A 16,009-nucleotide genomic window follows, 5' to 3' on the forward strand; every position below is an offset into this window, starting at 1 on the left:
GACTACCGAATCTGTAGCGCGTAGCCGGCGTAGCGCGCATTTCAAATCTTCGCCTGCTCTCATCAAGATGAGGATACGAAGCATTGTGTGATAAGTGAGATGACGATGAGACATAAATTATCCGTCACATTCCTTCCTAGAAATGTGCCTATTCAAGCTGAATTTAGTTTTTTATTTCTGAATGATGAAAGAATCTGAAAGGATCGAATATGACTACCTAATCCTAGCTCTATAGCTTGCAAGACAACACCCTGAGTTATGAATTTTTCCAGTATCGTTGCAATATCAGTAGAGTACCTAATAGCGGCACCCAGTGTCACAGTATGTCATACATGATGTAGGTAATTCTCATCCAAATAAGCGAAGAATAAATATTTACCTTCATTACCACCAAGTAGATGAAAGTTTCACTGTGAACATAGTTGGCCAATAAAAATGCAAACAATGAAGCAATTATTTTTATTTCCTGACTCTACATGGTAAGAATTATGGTACGAATTCTAAGGCATAGTAAAAACTGTATTTATCATTCCTCAATTAATACAAGGTTGACTGTTTGCAAGGAAATGATAGTACATTAGTTGGCTTATCTATTTTTCTAAACTTCAGATTAAGTTGATGAAGGTAGCAGGTTATTGTCAGCAAGAGATATTATATATTATATATATATATTATATATATATATATATATAGAGTTTAGAATGGTCTATTTTTAATTCTTCCAGAGGAGCATTATTAGTATTTAATAAAAAACTCTCAGGATTCTCTGTGATACTATGCCACCTCTTATCAAGAATGTTTATGCTAATGTTGTTGCTATTATGGTGATGGAAGAGATAATTTGGGTAAAAGTCGGACAAATACGAGGATGCCAAGTTTTTAAGAAAATCTCACAAACCAAAGTGAAAATTGTTTCATGCCTCTGCAATTTTCAGCTTCGCGCTAGGTTTTCGCAAGAGGGTCAGCACAATGCGCTCATCAAACTTTTGTGGAATTTCTTGTTAATTTTAGAATGTGTGCCAAAGTCACAATAAGCATTCCACAAGAATTGCAATCTGAAAAATCTAGAAAAATAACAAGTACCTCTCAGCCTTTGGGCAATTTGCACCCCTGCTCAATTGGAAATGGAACTTGGTACACGTTCCCATAAGGAGTGTACAGGGTCCTTCAGAGGAGGGCTATTGGGCAGAATGTGGAAAACTGTTGGACGGGCACATAAAATATGGTGGAGGGTTGGTGGTAGATGAACCAAATTATGCAAAAATAGAATAAAACAAACTAAGGTAAAATACAGTGGCTTACATGATGCTTTGGTTTCTTCTTTGATTTCCACTGTTTCGTACAGGAAAATTTCAGTGCCCCAAGTGATAAATCTATCCGGATGAACAGGTGACCACTGAACTTCTAAACGAGGAGTACTCATGATGGGCAAGCTGAAACTGAGGGATAAGATAAGAATAACAAGCCAATGCCATTAAAATCTCAAAAATCAGTTATGGCAAACTTCCCCTTACAGGTAAAGACTACCTTAAAATGAGTTTGTTGAAAGAAGCAGAGATTTTTACTTCCTCGCTTCCCTGGGGTAGAGGAAGTATTGTCATCCTCCAAGGGAAACAACAAAAAAGTTGACATTTCCATCATTTCTAGACGTTTTAAGGTCCCTAAAGTAAAAATAACCTGACTTGAAAAGATGTGTGTCTGTCCGTCAGGGGTCCCCCAAATCAGTGTACAGCCATACCTCAGAATCTATCTGTTAAATTTCATTCAAAATTGATAGAGAAGACCATAAGTATCTATGTTCTCCTTATGCACGTCAAACGATTTTAGGGTGCGCTAAAATTGGGGGGGAGGCTAGGGGCCTAGGTCGATTCTTAGCAAAATCACATGGAAAGCTCATATTGAAGGACTGTAAAAAAAATGCCTTTAATTATTTGAAAGTTAGCACAAAAGCACCACCTGGGTCATTAATTAGGGTCTGTAGTCCCTAAGAGATCTTCGGACTAAACTAAAAATTGAAGGGTTACGCGTCATATAGCGAGAGCACTTTGATCACACGAGGAGCTCACTTTGATGGACTGTAGATTTTGAAATATGCCTTTAATTCTATGAAAGGTGGCACAAAAGCACCACCTGGGCCATTAATTTAAGTTCCTAAGAGATCTTTGGACTAATCTCATGTTGAAGAGGGGCCTATAGCAAATCGCCATATTGGGCTGAACACTCAAGGAACGGAAGACTCCTTGGTATTAGCAGCAAGTGTTTTGAGTTAGATGAAACCTAAGATTTCAAATGCTTGATATACTGTCTCCAAAATTACTCCGTAGATATACACTTAACAAACTGAGACAACTAATCAGGTACCTACATACTATCATCGAAGCTAACACTAGAACTTACACTTAGATCTTTATTAGAAACTAATACGTTTGTTGTTAATGAATTTAGAATCCCTGCGGATTCCATCTTTCGCGGTTCCTTTTTACAAGGTACTGAACTTGAATATAGTAATACTGCATGAACATGATTGATTTAATGATTAATGATTACACAAAAGCGCGTTTGTTTATCACGGTCCAAATTTTCTGTTGTTTCAACACACGGAGCTAAGGAGCTGACGCTTTCCGTGGGCGGGTGGTGAATCATTTCAAGCGAGGAGATTCGACCGCCAACTTTAAAACTTGGGATTGATGCTCGGCAATACCCGTTTCATTTTAAGACTATAAAAACATCACATAATGATTCTGCCCGTGGAAGTAGGTTTTTAATAGCTTTTAACCGTGCTTAAGGAAAGATTAGAATATATAATCGTATCTAAATTATGATGTCAATAAATTCAATAGATACTAATGAATCATAGAAAAGCTAGGATATATATATTTAAGGATTGCCGTCTTCACTACGAGGCATCATTAATCAATTAGAACTGGGGAAAGAAAAGAATAGACAAATGTCACATCCAAAAAGTGCACCATTCAACAGAAATTTACATGCTAACAAATGGGCCAACTGATGATTGCTGTCTTCAGACTGATGTGACTTTTGTCTTTTCTTTTCTTTCCCCAGTTTTATTTGATTGAAGATGCCTCATAATATCTAGAAGACCATTCTTAATGTATCAATTCATCACATATCATGATTAGATATACAATCAAGTTTAGTGGTTTGGATAAAAATTTCATAACTATTATCGTTCAATCAAAATTTCAATCGAAACTTTATGATTTTGAGAAGCTGGCTGTATTTTCCCAAATACTCCAGTGAAAGTGCCTATGCCGGCACGGAGCGCCGGCTTCAGCGAGAAAGTCTTGTGCGATCCTCGCACCATGATGGGGGGCGAAGCTCCACCCATTTGCCGGCGCTTGCGCTGCGCATAAATTTGCCGGAGGCCAATTTTCACTTTACCAAGAAACTTCATGCAAAATTTGGTGAAAATTTGATGCCACCAATTTCGTAAAAAGTAAACTTCCAATTGGTGCTGAAATGGAATATGTATGTAATATTACATACAGGGTGTGCCAAAAGTCCGTCCCACCCCTGCTAACTTTTGAACGAATTGAGCTAGGGTAATGAAACTTTGGGAATGTTCCTATCTCAAAGGAGACCTTTTTTTGTGGGGGTCAAAATTTTGGTCCCCCCTCAGGGGGGGCCCGGGGGGCCCCCAACTTTTTATTTTCAAATGGCAACCCCTATCTTGTGATACCTCATTCGAAAAAGCATAAGAAACTAAGAATTTTGGCGCAAACCGCAGATCAATATCTTAATTTTTGACCGAGTTATGATAGGTCAAAGGTCAAATTTGACCTATTTTCAAAAAATCATAACTCCGGTTCAAATTATCGTAAGGAAAAAAATAAAACGGGAAAATTTACCAAATTGTGTCCGCTTTTAAGTAAAAATTGCAGAAATCACTTCGATTTAATTTTAAGGGGGGGCTCGGACCCCCAAATACGTCAATTCAAAGGTCATTCAATTTTCCCGCGAAATAAGCCAATTTCCCCTAGATTTGCCTCCACATTATCTCAGTAAGGTCAAAATCAGTTCAACATTACGTTGGCAAGTCCCCAAATTTCGGGAAAAGTTTAAAAAAAACGAAATTTAAGGTGATTAAATTTGACCGTTTGAATTTCGTTTTTTTCTAACTTTTCCCGAAAGAGCCGTATGCAAAAACGACATTTTTCGCCCCCCCACTAAAACTTATTCAAACTTCGTCTATCAGTTACTAATACTGGAGCGCTTCTTTCCCCAAATTTTCAGACCCCCAAAAAATTTTGGGGGGGACGCTAGGGGGGTGGAAGTCTAAACCTGTGAACCTTGATATCTTTCGAACGAAACTAGATATTGAGGCCCAGTTTGGACGAAAAATCGTCTAAAATTGCAAACTTTCAGATTCTAAAGGTCAAAATACCAAAATTAAATTTTTAAAGTAACTTATGTGCTGTTTTTCAGTTTTTAAGGAAAAACAATTTCTTTTAAACAGATTAAACTGAAATTTCACATTTTTTGATTTGAACCAAAACCAGTTTTTTAAATTGCTCGTCTTTTTCCGCATCCAACGAGTGGTCGTATAAGCTGGGGAACCGAACGGTTCCGGAGTTATGATCGATTGAAGTTTCCGCTCAACGCGCGCCGACCGATTTTCGCGCGCAAAAAAGTCGGATTTGACTGTTATTAAATCAGATTGAATGTTCAAACTGAGCAAAATGCATTATTAGGGACTCTTAAGGGTCGCTGAGTTCAGAAATTACAGGTACTTCCAAAAAATTCACGTTTTTAAAATTACAGCTCCGTACAGGACCACTGAGCGGCCGACCGGCCGCTCAGTGGGCCTCTAAAATAGCGCAACGGAGCTGTAATTTTAAAAACGTGAATTTTTTGGAAGTACCTGTAATTTCTAAACTCAGCGACCCTCAAGAGTCCCTAATAATGCATTTTGCTCAGTTTGAACATTCAATCTGATTTAATAACAGTCAAATCCGACTTTTTTGCGCGCGAAAATCGGTCGGCGCGCGTTGAGCGGAAACTTCAATCGATCATAACTCCGGAACCGTTCGGTTCCCCAGCTTATACGACCACTCGTTGGATGCGGAAAAAGACGAGCAATTTAAAAAACTGGTTTTGGTTCAAATCAAAAAATGTGAAATTTCAGTTTAATCTGTTTAAAAGAAATTGTTTTTCCTTAAAAACTGAAAAACAGCACATAAGTTACTTTAAAAATTTAATTTTGGTATTTTGACCTTTAGAATCTGAAAGTTTGCAATTTTAGACGATTTTTCGTCCAAACTGGGCCTCAATATCTAGTTTCGTTCGAAAGATATCAAGGTTCACAGGTTTAGACTTCCACCCCCCTAGCGTCCCCCCCAAAATTTTTTGGGGGTCTGAAAATTTGGGGAAAGAAGCGCTCCAGTATTAGTAACTGATAGACGAAGTTTGAATAAGTTTTAGTGGGGGGGCGAAAAACGTCGTTTTTGCATACGGCTCTTTGGGGACTTGCCAACGTAATGTTGAACTGATTTTGACCTTACTGAGATAATGTGGAGGCAAATCTAGGGGAAATTGGCTTATTTCGCGGGAAAATTGAATGACCTTTGAATTGACGTATTTGGGGGTCCGAGCCCCCCCTTAAAATTAAATCGAAGTGATTTCTGCAATTTTTACTTAAAAGCGGACACAATTTGGTAAATTTTCCCGTTTTATTTTTTTCCTTACGATAATTTGAACCGGAGTTATGATTTTTTGAAAATAGGTCAAATTTGACCTTTGACCTATCATAACTCGGTCAAAAATTAAGATATTGATCTGCGGTTTGCGCCAAAATTCTTAGTTTCTTATGCTTTTTCGAATGAGGTATCACAAGATAGGGGTTGCCATTTGAAAATAAAAAGTTGGGGGCCCCCCGGGCCCCCCCTGAGGGGGGACCAAAATTTTGACCCCCACAAAAAAAGGTCTCCTTTGAGATAGGAACATTCCCAAAGTTTCATTACCCTAGCTCAATTCGTTCAAAAGTTAGCAGGGGTGGGACGGACTTTTGGTACACCCTGTAAAACGCAATGAGTTTCTGGAAATTCATTTCAATATTACTTAAGCCTATGCGAAAAAACTCAAAGGAAATCAGAGATGAAAACTGGGTTTCTAACCAGTACCCAGATATGAACCACGATTACAGCCTCCTTAGGAAAGTTGTCCAACATTCTCTTGAGTTATAATGGACATGGACCATGCTGCGGGTCAGAGCTAAAAGAACCTCATGATGCATTGCAGTCCGCGGCATTCCGCTGCAGGCAGGATCCAAAAATAATCCTCAGAATTCCAATAAAGAACTTGTCTTAGAATGAACTCTTACCGGTTTCCAAGACTATGCCTTCAGTTAAGGTGAATCCAGGGTTCGATTAGGGATAATTCAAGATAAGAGATAGCGCCACCAGTCACCACTGAGAATTTCACTTTCCTTCAACGATTACTGAAATAATATTGTAGGGATGTCGATACTCAGGGAGGTATCGATACTCAGGGAAGTATCGATACTCGGTATCGATACTGGTATCGACTCTAAGCATCGATACCGGTATCGATCATCGAGCTGAAGTATCGATACCATCGATACTATTACTATGCCGTGATTCTGAGTGTGCATATGTCTGTCGGCCGTTAAATTCCGCCAGATTTACGAAAAAGCCCTGTTCGCGTCCTTAGCCAACTATTTTGAGCCCTTAATTACAGTTATCGAACTGAGCTTTTACCATTTTTATTGAAGTATAATCATCTTGAGAAACTTGATTACTCCGTCGTTTCTCACAGTGCATCATGAAGGTGAAATAGCGGGGAGAGAATTTTTTAAAAAAGAAAAAGAGGCCTTCTTCATGGCCAAATCAGATTAAGTATCGATACCGTCGATACTGGAGTCTTGGCATCGATACTGCATGGTATCGATATCGTGGAGTATCGATGCCGAGTATCGTTAAGTATCGATCGAAAGTATCGATACTTTGCAAGTATCGGATAAGTATCGACATCCCTATAATATTGTTCAAATTACAGAAAGCAGATCCACAAGATATAGATTATTCTTTGCTTGATTTTTTGAGCCAAAAATATTGGCAATTAGAATTACAAGCGCAGAGTAAGTACGGCTGAGACTTTCAGCTCAACTGCGGCCGCCGGGCACGCAACCGAATCCCTCATGTCCTGTCTCTCTCTCTCCCTTTGCCGCGATGGGAGTTACTCTCCACCGTAGTTACGACTTTATTTTTAAGAAGATTTTTTTACTGAGTGTTCCTCAAGTATGTTGCTATGTCCCCTGGATCCCCAATCTTAAGGAGTATAACGGTTTTTATTATTTTGGCACATACATACGGCTATTCTGAGCAGCGCGACGTGGTGGCCAAATCGCGAAGTTCCAAGCCTGGATTCACCTTAAGAGAATCAAACCCTGAAATTAAATTTCTTTGCTACTAGTAACATTTTTAAGTTACCTGAAGGCTATGAAAGTGAACTCAACTGCTTCAACACACTCAGTCTGTAAGTCTTCAAAAGCAAACGAAGCTGAGAAGTGAGAACTATTTGCTAAAGGCACCGTGAATGTGTTAAGGCTTATGAGACAATATGATCGATCCTTCTGTGGACAATACTTTTTACTTGCGTACTTCCAATGCTGTAACTTGAAAGAAATTTTCCTTGCGGGGAAGCTCGAGCTCTGGAGTCAATACATCAGTTATAATTACGATACTTAAGTTAAATACCATATTGAAAACTCCGCACATAGCTCTGAAAAGTACTGAAAACTGATATCATCACTTGAGCTTGATACAGTCTAGATACAGTCAGACCAGACTCAGAAATTCAGAATTGAAACTCAGAGAGAAAATCAGGAGAGAAAATGCAGAACTAAATACAGTGGCTGGTGGCAAATAGGATGTTTACTTTTCGCAGGCAAAGACATAGAGTACGTACGGTACATACTCTCATGGCAGGAACACAGATTAGTCCAGATAGGCCAGATCGCTAACATCGGCGGAGGAGCGTAGAGTACCTGTATAGCGTGACTAATCTGTGGAGCGTGAGTAGTTTTGTGAGCGCCATTGGCGGGAAAATCCATGGGCATTTAAAACTAGGAACCAAAACTGAAATTTTGGCTATTTTCAGCAGATTTTCGGCGGGAGAATACTTCTTTTTCAGATTTTTGTGGGATGAAACGTTCCGAAGAATTCAAGAATTAGTTTCTCAGTAGAATTTATGTGGTTCAATATTTCCAGATTAAATAATTAAGGTGGAAATAAATAAAGAAGGAGAATTAATTAAAATACGAGTAAACAAGGCTAAAAATTATTGAAACACTAAAAGGTAAGACGTTTCGAGCTGCTTCCAGCTCATTTTCAGCTGCAAAAACACATAAAAACAAGTAAAAAATTGAGTGGCGACCTGACCTCAGCCGTTATCACGTAACCACTCATAATAACGGCTGGGGTCAGGTCGCCACTCAATTTTTTACTTGTTTTTATGTGTTTTTGCAGCTGAAAATGAGCTGGTAGCAGCTCGAAACGTCCTGCCTTTAAGTGTTTCAATAATTTTTAGCCTTGTTTACCCGTATTTTAATTAATTCTCCTTCTTTATTCGTATAATCGGGCTATGTTTTTGTGCTTTATCGGTGGAAATAAACAAATCAGAGTTCATCTGTATACTGAGTAGATAACATTATTGAAAAAATTTGCAGATTATAATATATCATATTTTTGAAGTTTAAAGCCTTAGAAACCGAAAATTAAAGCAAAATCCTGCCAAAAATGAGACTTTTGGTTCCTAGTTTTGAATTCCCGCCAGGCCCCCATGAGAGCAGTTAATTGCTACCAACTGTTGTAAGAATATTGAAACAGAATACTTAGCATAACAGTACTTGATAAAATCTTATTTGATCAAAAACCATTATTATACATTACTATCTATACTTTATTAAAGCTTTATAATCAGAATCAAGAGGAAATTTCTCTCAATCCGGTCAAGTCCTTTCACTACTGGTAGTGCCATCAATTTTCTAAAGTTGCCTAACTTGAAGCAAAATTACTCACGCTTTCTCAGCATTGGCTAAATTGGATGTTAGCGATCTGGACTAATCTGTGGGCAGGAATAAAGATTACATTTTCACCGATTGCAAAGATTATAATCTGGAATGGACCAGGGCATTACGGGTTCGGCAAGGAACAAACGGAATGAGAGAAGGAACGGAGAAAGGAATCTGAGAATGGGCCGATCAAAGATTACAAAAAACGTTCAATTTCTGGAATCTTTATTAGAGTCCCTTTATACCCAGAGTTACGACAACTCGATTATCAGCTGACTGGCAGCCGGCCTTGGCTGGCCATGGAAGCCGAAACGAGTGCACCCAAACGAACGATATTGAGGGATAAGGATCAGGAATCCTGCGATGTCTGTCACACAAAAACAACAACATCAACAAAGTGATCAATTAAAAAGAAAATGAGATTGGTTTGTGAATAATTTCTTAATCTATTTTCATTTTGGACCTATGGAAATAACAATTTACTCTTGATAAACCACAATTAGGTAATATTTTCATTATTCTTGTTCACATTCTAGGTACCGCCATCTTGGTGCACTCGTTTCGGCCTCCATGAGCGAGAACCAATCAGAATTGGATTTTTTTTTAGGCCACTTTCAGCCCAATATTGGCCCAACCAAAAGTGAGTTGTCGTAACTCTGGGTATAAAGGGACTCTAATCTTTATTCCCGTTTGTGACTCTACGAGGATTAAGCACTTTGAGAAGGAAAGAGGCGTTAAAAAGTTGCCACGAGCGCACTGGTAATCGACCGATGACCATTGACTATTCGGATGCTATCTCGTAGATTGGCGCGGGAATTTCGAAAAAACAGTAGGATTGTAATTTTTAAAGTCGGATATTAAAAAAATTTAAGTTGAGTGAAACATTAATTTTTTTTTTGTTGAAAAACATTAGTTGAACAGAATGCCACTAATTAATTAAAGAGCTGATGACCTAACCTAACCTAACCTAGCCTAGCCTAACCTAACCTAACCTAACCTAACCTAACCTAACCTAACCTAACTTAACCCAACCTAACCTAACCTAACTTAACCTAGCCTCACCTAACCTAACCTAACCTAACTTAACCTAACCTAACCTAACCTAACCGAACCTAACCGCTAAGTCAGTAAAAGTCGCTAATTTAGCTAACTATTTTCAATATTAATTTAATTGTTGTGAAAATGAGTTTTGACCTAACCGCTAAGTCAGTAAAAGTCGCTGATTGAGCTAACTATTTTCAATATTAAATTAATTGTTGTAAAAATGAGTTTTGTGACTTATTTGGACGAAGAATCATGATTGGGGGATTTTACAGATTGGAAAAAAAAAAATATTCCTATGACGGGGATCGAATTCGACATCTCCTCGGTGGCAGACAAGTGCCCTGCCCTACCCGTTGGACCACCGGAGCGGATGAGGGTGCAATGGAAATAAGTAGTATATAATAGAGTACCTTTATAGACAGAGTATGGCCATTCGTATCTTTTTACTACAGGAAAACTGTTCCGCTTTTTGATTGGTCAACGAGTTTTTAGGCTTCATGATGCTCTTAGGGCCGTAAATAAATAGAGTCCCTTTATACTGAGAGTCAAGACAATTTGAATCCATTTCTGATTGGTTCCCGTATTTTAGGCCTCCACAGTGTCACAAACGGGAATAAAGATTACATTTTCACCAATTGCAAAGATTATAATCTGGAATGGACCAGGGAATTACGGGTTCGGCAAGGAACAAACGGAATGAGAGGAGGAACGGAGAAAGGCATTTGAGAATTAGAGTCCCCTAGTAGCAGAGTTATATAAAAAATTTGTTTTTAAAAGTATAAACCGTAAATAACCACAAGCTAAAGAATATTCATTGTTTATGTAATGGATGTAAAGTTTTTTAGTTAAAAGTTTACATTATCAATACGCTTCTTATGTGACCCTTAGTATAAAAGTTATATAACCAAATTCAAACAGTGTATAAAATGAATTTTCATTATTCTTCCTGGCTGGTAGCGCACTCTAGTTATGAAGTGTGCAAGTTTTCATATGCGATACTATGGTGGATCATCGTAGAGTTGTGACTTACCTTAAATCCGCGGCGTCCTAGTCGGGATTAGAACCCACACCTCGGGATGAAGTTGCAATCCGAAGTCCAGTACTTTACCACCAGACCAGCCAGGCTTGATATGGATGGGCCCCTAAATTCAATCTCTTAACTATCGCAGGCCTCTGAGTCCGTAATATGTTTGTTTATTGACGGATTCTTATGATATTTTACCAGACTTTATTATTTATTATTTATTTATCTATTGTTTTTTATTTAATGATGTAATTTCTTCATTTTCATTTTTTTTAACTCTCTGTCATTTTTTTAGCTCTCTCTTTTTTTTAACTATCATGTTTTTTAACTATCATTTTTCCTAACTCTCTCTATTTTTTTTTAACTCTCATTTTTTTAACTCTCTCTCTCTCTATTTTTTTTTAACTTTATAATTGCGTCTTTTTCCAGTTTTAATTATTTGGGCCTTTTTCTAGTTTGAATTTATGTCGATGTATTTATGTTATTTATTTATTATTATTTTCATTTCCTTTTTTCTTTTAAATTTTTATAATATTAATTTAAACATTTTAAAAAAATTAAAATTTTTAAAATAATATTTAATAATATGTTTAAAATATTAACAAAAATAATTATGATATACTTTAAAAATATTATAAAATATTATTTTAAAAATTTTAATTTTTTATATTTTTAATATATTTTTAAAATGTTTTAAAAATATTCATTGATTGTATTTCAAAAGTATTTTTGAAAATATTTTAAAAATACATGAAAAACATTTTAAAAATATATTAAATTTCAATATTTTTGAAATATTTTTAAAATATTGCTGTCTAACTGGGCAGGGTTATGAGCCAGACACGCTACCAACTGAGGTAACAGGGCTCCTCGGATTTGTGCCGAAATATCCCCTTTTAACTCGTCTCGGAGCCACTAATACCTCTAATAATACCTATCCCACGCAGTCTGAGAGTCGAGGGTGTTCATTGAAATGAGATCATCATCATCATTCATGAAAATGAGATAGGTTTACGTTAAAGTCATTCAGGTCATTTATATAACAGTTATATTAAGCAAATTAAGCAAAAGGATACTATGCGTATAAAGAAAATTTATAAAAACCCTTCCTCAATTATATGAATTTTATATAAACGTTATCTTCTGAAAATATGAATAATTATTTTCATGGGCATTTTATATAAAACTTATATACACGATACATAAACTTTAGTTAAAATGGTGCTTATATAACCGGTATTAATTCCTTATACGTTTGTTAGGAAGGGGAAAGTGAATCATGCTACTAGGGTCCCTTTATACCCAGAGTTAAGACAACTCGATTATCAGCTGACTGGCAGCCGGCCTTGGCTGGCCATGGAGGCCGAAACGAGTGCACCCAAACGAACGATATTGAGGGATAAGGATCAGGAATCCTGCGATGTCTGTCACACAAAAACAACAACATCAACAAATTGATCAATTAAAAAGAAAATGAGATTGGTTTGTGAATAATTTCTTAATCTATTTTCATTTTGGACCGAAGGAAATAACAATTTACTCTTGATAAACCACAATTAGGTAATATTTTCCTAATATTTTCATTATTCTTGTTCACATTCGAGGTACCGCCATCTTGGTGCACTCGTTTCGGCATCCATGAGCGAGAACCAATCAGAATTGGATTTTTTTTTAGGCCACTTTCAGCCGAGCCAAAAGTGAGTTGTCTTAACTCTGGGTATAAAGGGACTCTATTGAGAATGGGCCGATCAAAGATTACGAAAAACGTTCAATTTCTGTAATCTTTATTCCCGTTTGTGACATCCATGAGCCGAATTGTCTTGACTCTCAGTATAAAGGGACTCTATAAATAAACAAACAAGATGGCGACTCACCGTAACATCGATAAGAAGCTAAATTTGACAAAAATTTCAATTATACGACAGTAACAATTTAAACTAGCATATCTACGAATAACACACGAAAAAAAACGAAAACAATTTGTTAAATCGCCTTTAACCCTTATCACAGGAGAATGTAAGATGTGCATAACCTCAATCTTGCTTGCTGAGATCAGCCATCTTGTTTGTTTATTTACGGCCCTAAGAGCATCGTGTCAGCCTATTCGCTCGTGACCAATGAAAAACCGGAACAGAAATGGCCATACTCTGTTTATAAAGGTACTAAGGGTAGCGTTAAATGGGCCTGTTGCACCAATTTTTTTTTATTGCTTTAATCGAAAGACCTAAGGCTCCTGATGTCACAGGAATTTTCCCGGAGTTTTTTGATCACCGGAAACCCCCAAAAAATCAACTTAAAAACGCCTCAGAATTTGGATTTTCAAAACGGTCGTTTCGGGTCCGCCATACTTGTGACGTGAAATGATATGACAGACCTGGTTTCTTCATCACTTACAATGTATTTTCCCGTAAGGAAATGGCAGCCGCTTTTCAAATGCAAATATCGAGTCAATCGCTAATTTTTTGATCAAAATTGAAAGCAGAAATGGATTCCTCGTACGTTTAAATGGTTAAAACCTTCATTTGATAAATAAGAACCGACGGGATAAACCCTATTTTTAAGGAAGACTGTAGTCAATGGGCGATTGTTTACATCTGCTTAGTGATAACAGACATGGACATTAGCTCAATATTTGGCCATTTTCATGAGTTTTTACTTGTTTGTCACTATTTGAAGGTAAGTTTATTTTGTAAATCAATTGTCTAGTGTCTTAGGATCATGTTAAAAGCTGTAAAGGTATACTTTGTTACTTATTAATTCAGAACACACTCCGGCAGTCCAACGCTCAAACCTGGATGTAGCGAGTCAGTTGTTATATCTTACTATTTCACCCTTTAATGCTTCACTGAAGACACCAAAATGATAGTATCAATCATTGATGATAAAAAAAACTTACCTTTGACAATACTGATGAGATGAGGAGACCGGTATGTTTTAGCTGGAGGCAAGGAAAGTAGACGTAGGATCCTTCTTCGATTACCAGACTTTATCGATAAATTTTTCTGTATAGTGTTACATTTAAAACACACAGGATTTTAAAATAACATAAGTTTATAAAACGTGGGAACGTTCTGAATGATATTGAGATGTTTGTTGAAGAGTTAAGAATGATTTACACGCATTGAGAGAACATCCAGGGTTTGAGCGTTGGACTGCCGGAGTGTGTTCTGAATAAATAAGTAACAAAGTATACCTTTACAGCTTTTAACATGATCCTAAGACACTAGACAATTGATTTACAAAATAAACTTACCTTCAAATAGTGACAAACAAGTAAAAACTCATGAAAATGACCAAATATTGAGCTAATGTCCATGTCTGTTATCACTAAGCAGATGTAAACAATCGCCCATTGACTACAGTCTTCCTTAAAAATAGGGTTTATCCCGTCGGTTCTTATTTATCTAATGAAGGTTTTAACCATTTAAACGTACGAGGAATCCATTTCTGCTTTCAATTTTGATCAAAAAATTAGCGATTGACTCGATATTTGCATTTGAAAAGCGGCTGCCATTTCCTTACGGGAAAATACATTGTAAGTGATGAAGAAACCAGGTCTGTCATATCATTTCACGTCACAAGTAGTCACAAGCATAGAATCCACCAATCACAAGTATGGCGGTTGAAAAGCGACCGTTTTGAATGGGTCGGTTCCAAAAACAGCTTTTTTTTGAGTTTGAGAGGTCATTTCAAGGTTTTTTAGTAGCGCCATCGTTCTTTTCGTGAAATTTGCCATAAGAATCAGGCATCAATTTGCAAATCCCCGCACCTTGCAACAGGCCCATTGTTGTTGAAAAGAAGATGCATCGTTGACCGGTGACCGACGCGGACGGTTGCTGGGGATTCTGCAACTTTTCATGCCTCTTTCCTTCTCAAAGAGCAAACATCTTCTAGATTGGGGGTGTTGTCTCAAAGACATAAAGACGGAGTGCTCGTATCTAAAAGCATGGGGAAAAAGTGAAGCCTGGTTTGGCGCTGGGTGCTTGTAGAGTACCTGTATAGGGAGAGTAGCGAGAGTAGCGACAGATCTGAAACTCCGAAAGTCCATCAGGCCTTCACCGATGCCTCCGCGAATAAAGGTAGGGCCCAAAAGGGCAGCCAACCTATGAATTTCAATTATCCAGAGCGATTTACTGATACTATTGTTACGAACCGTCCTTTATTAAGCACGTGTTTGACTCAGTTTTTGCATAAATTTACTCAATTTCGCGGAAGAACGCTCATTTCTGTACATTCTTGGCCATCTTGGTTAGAATTGGAATCTGCAGACTGGCAGTGAAATTTTGTGCGTTAGAAGTTGGTTAGAGGTTAGGCTGCACTTTTGGGCCCTAAGCCCTCCATGAACCGATCTGTCGCTACTCTCCCTATACAGGTACTCTAGGTGCTTGTGTGAGTGTGTAAATGAGCGCGGGAATCCATGGCGGCAAACGGAAATTTGATTTGAACTTGTCCTCTTGATTTTTCCACATTTCTTCTTCGAATCGTATTTTAAATGCCTAAAACGAATATATTAAGAAAGTTGGCCTGCTTTTGCTCGGTAACAGGCAGTAATCTCAGATAAAGTTAGTTTTTCTTTTGCTCATGGTGGTTCTGCAGGTTCAAACAGGCCGTTCGGGCGTTACAGTTGTAGATGACTGTTACTCCCAAATGAAATTAATCGGTCGACGACGGACCAAAACTAACCTAAAGTTAAAAAAATATGAGTGGGTAAGTGAATTTGGGCAAAAATCAACCTAGAATACTTTGTTTCCGCAATTTTATTTAGTTCCCGCCCTACATTTGAATTTCTAACTTGTCCCGATTTCGCCGCCAATCCTCTAGCCAATCGTAGAGGTGGTTGAAAAGAAGCTTCATTTTTTGCTTTTAGCCCTCCGTCTTTTTTATGTCTT

The 16,009-nt window shown here is 37.5% G+C and overlaps 1 protein-coding gene across 2 annotated transcripts in view; it reads right to left on the reverse strand.

Annotated features, from left to right (window-relative positions):
- mio (GATOR complex protein mio) overlaps window positions 1-7,930 on the reverse strand; it is a 79,205-nt gene extending 71,275 nt beyond the window's left edge. The window contains exons 1-2 of one of the 2 annotated variants that reach the window (XM_019055701.2): window positions 7,737-7,930; window positions 1,303-1,439 (exon numbers count right to left, since the gene is read on the reverse strand). In XM_019055701.2, coding sequence (XP_018911246.1) covers window positions 1,303-1,423 — 121 coding nt within the window. In that variant the 5' untranslated portion in view covers window positions 1,424-1,439; window positions 7,737-7,930. Of the gene's footprint in view, window positions 1-1,302; window positions 1,440-7,469 lie in introns of both variants that reach the window. The other variant, XM_019055699.2, reaches the window with a different exon arrangement.
- Window positions 7,931-16,009: the final 8,079 nt, after the last annotated feature.

Source organism: Bemisia tabaci, chromosome 1, assembly GCF_918797505.1.
Source record: "Bemisia tabaci chromosome 1, PGI_BMITA_v3".
NCBI lineage: Eukaryota > Metazoa > Arthropoda > Insecta > Hemiptera > Aleyrodidae > Bemisia > Bemisia tabaci.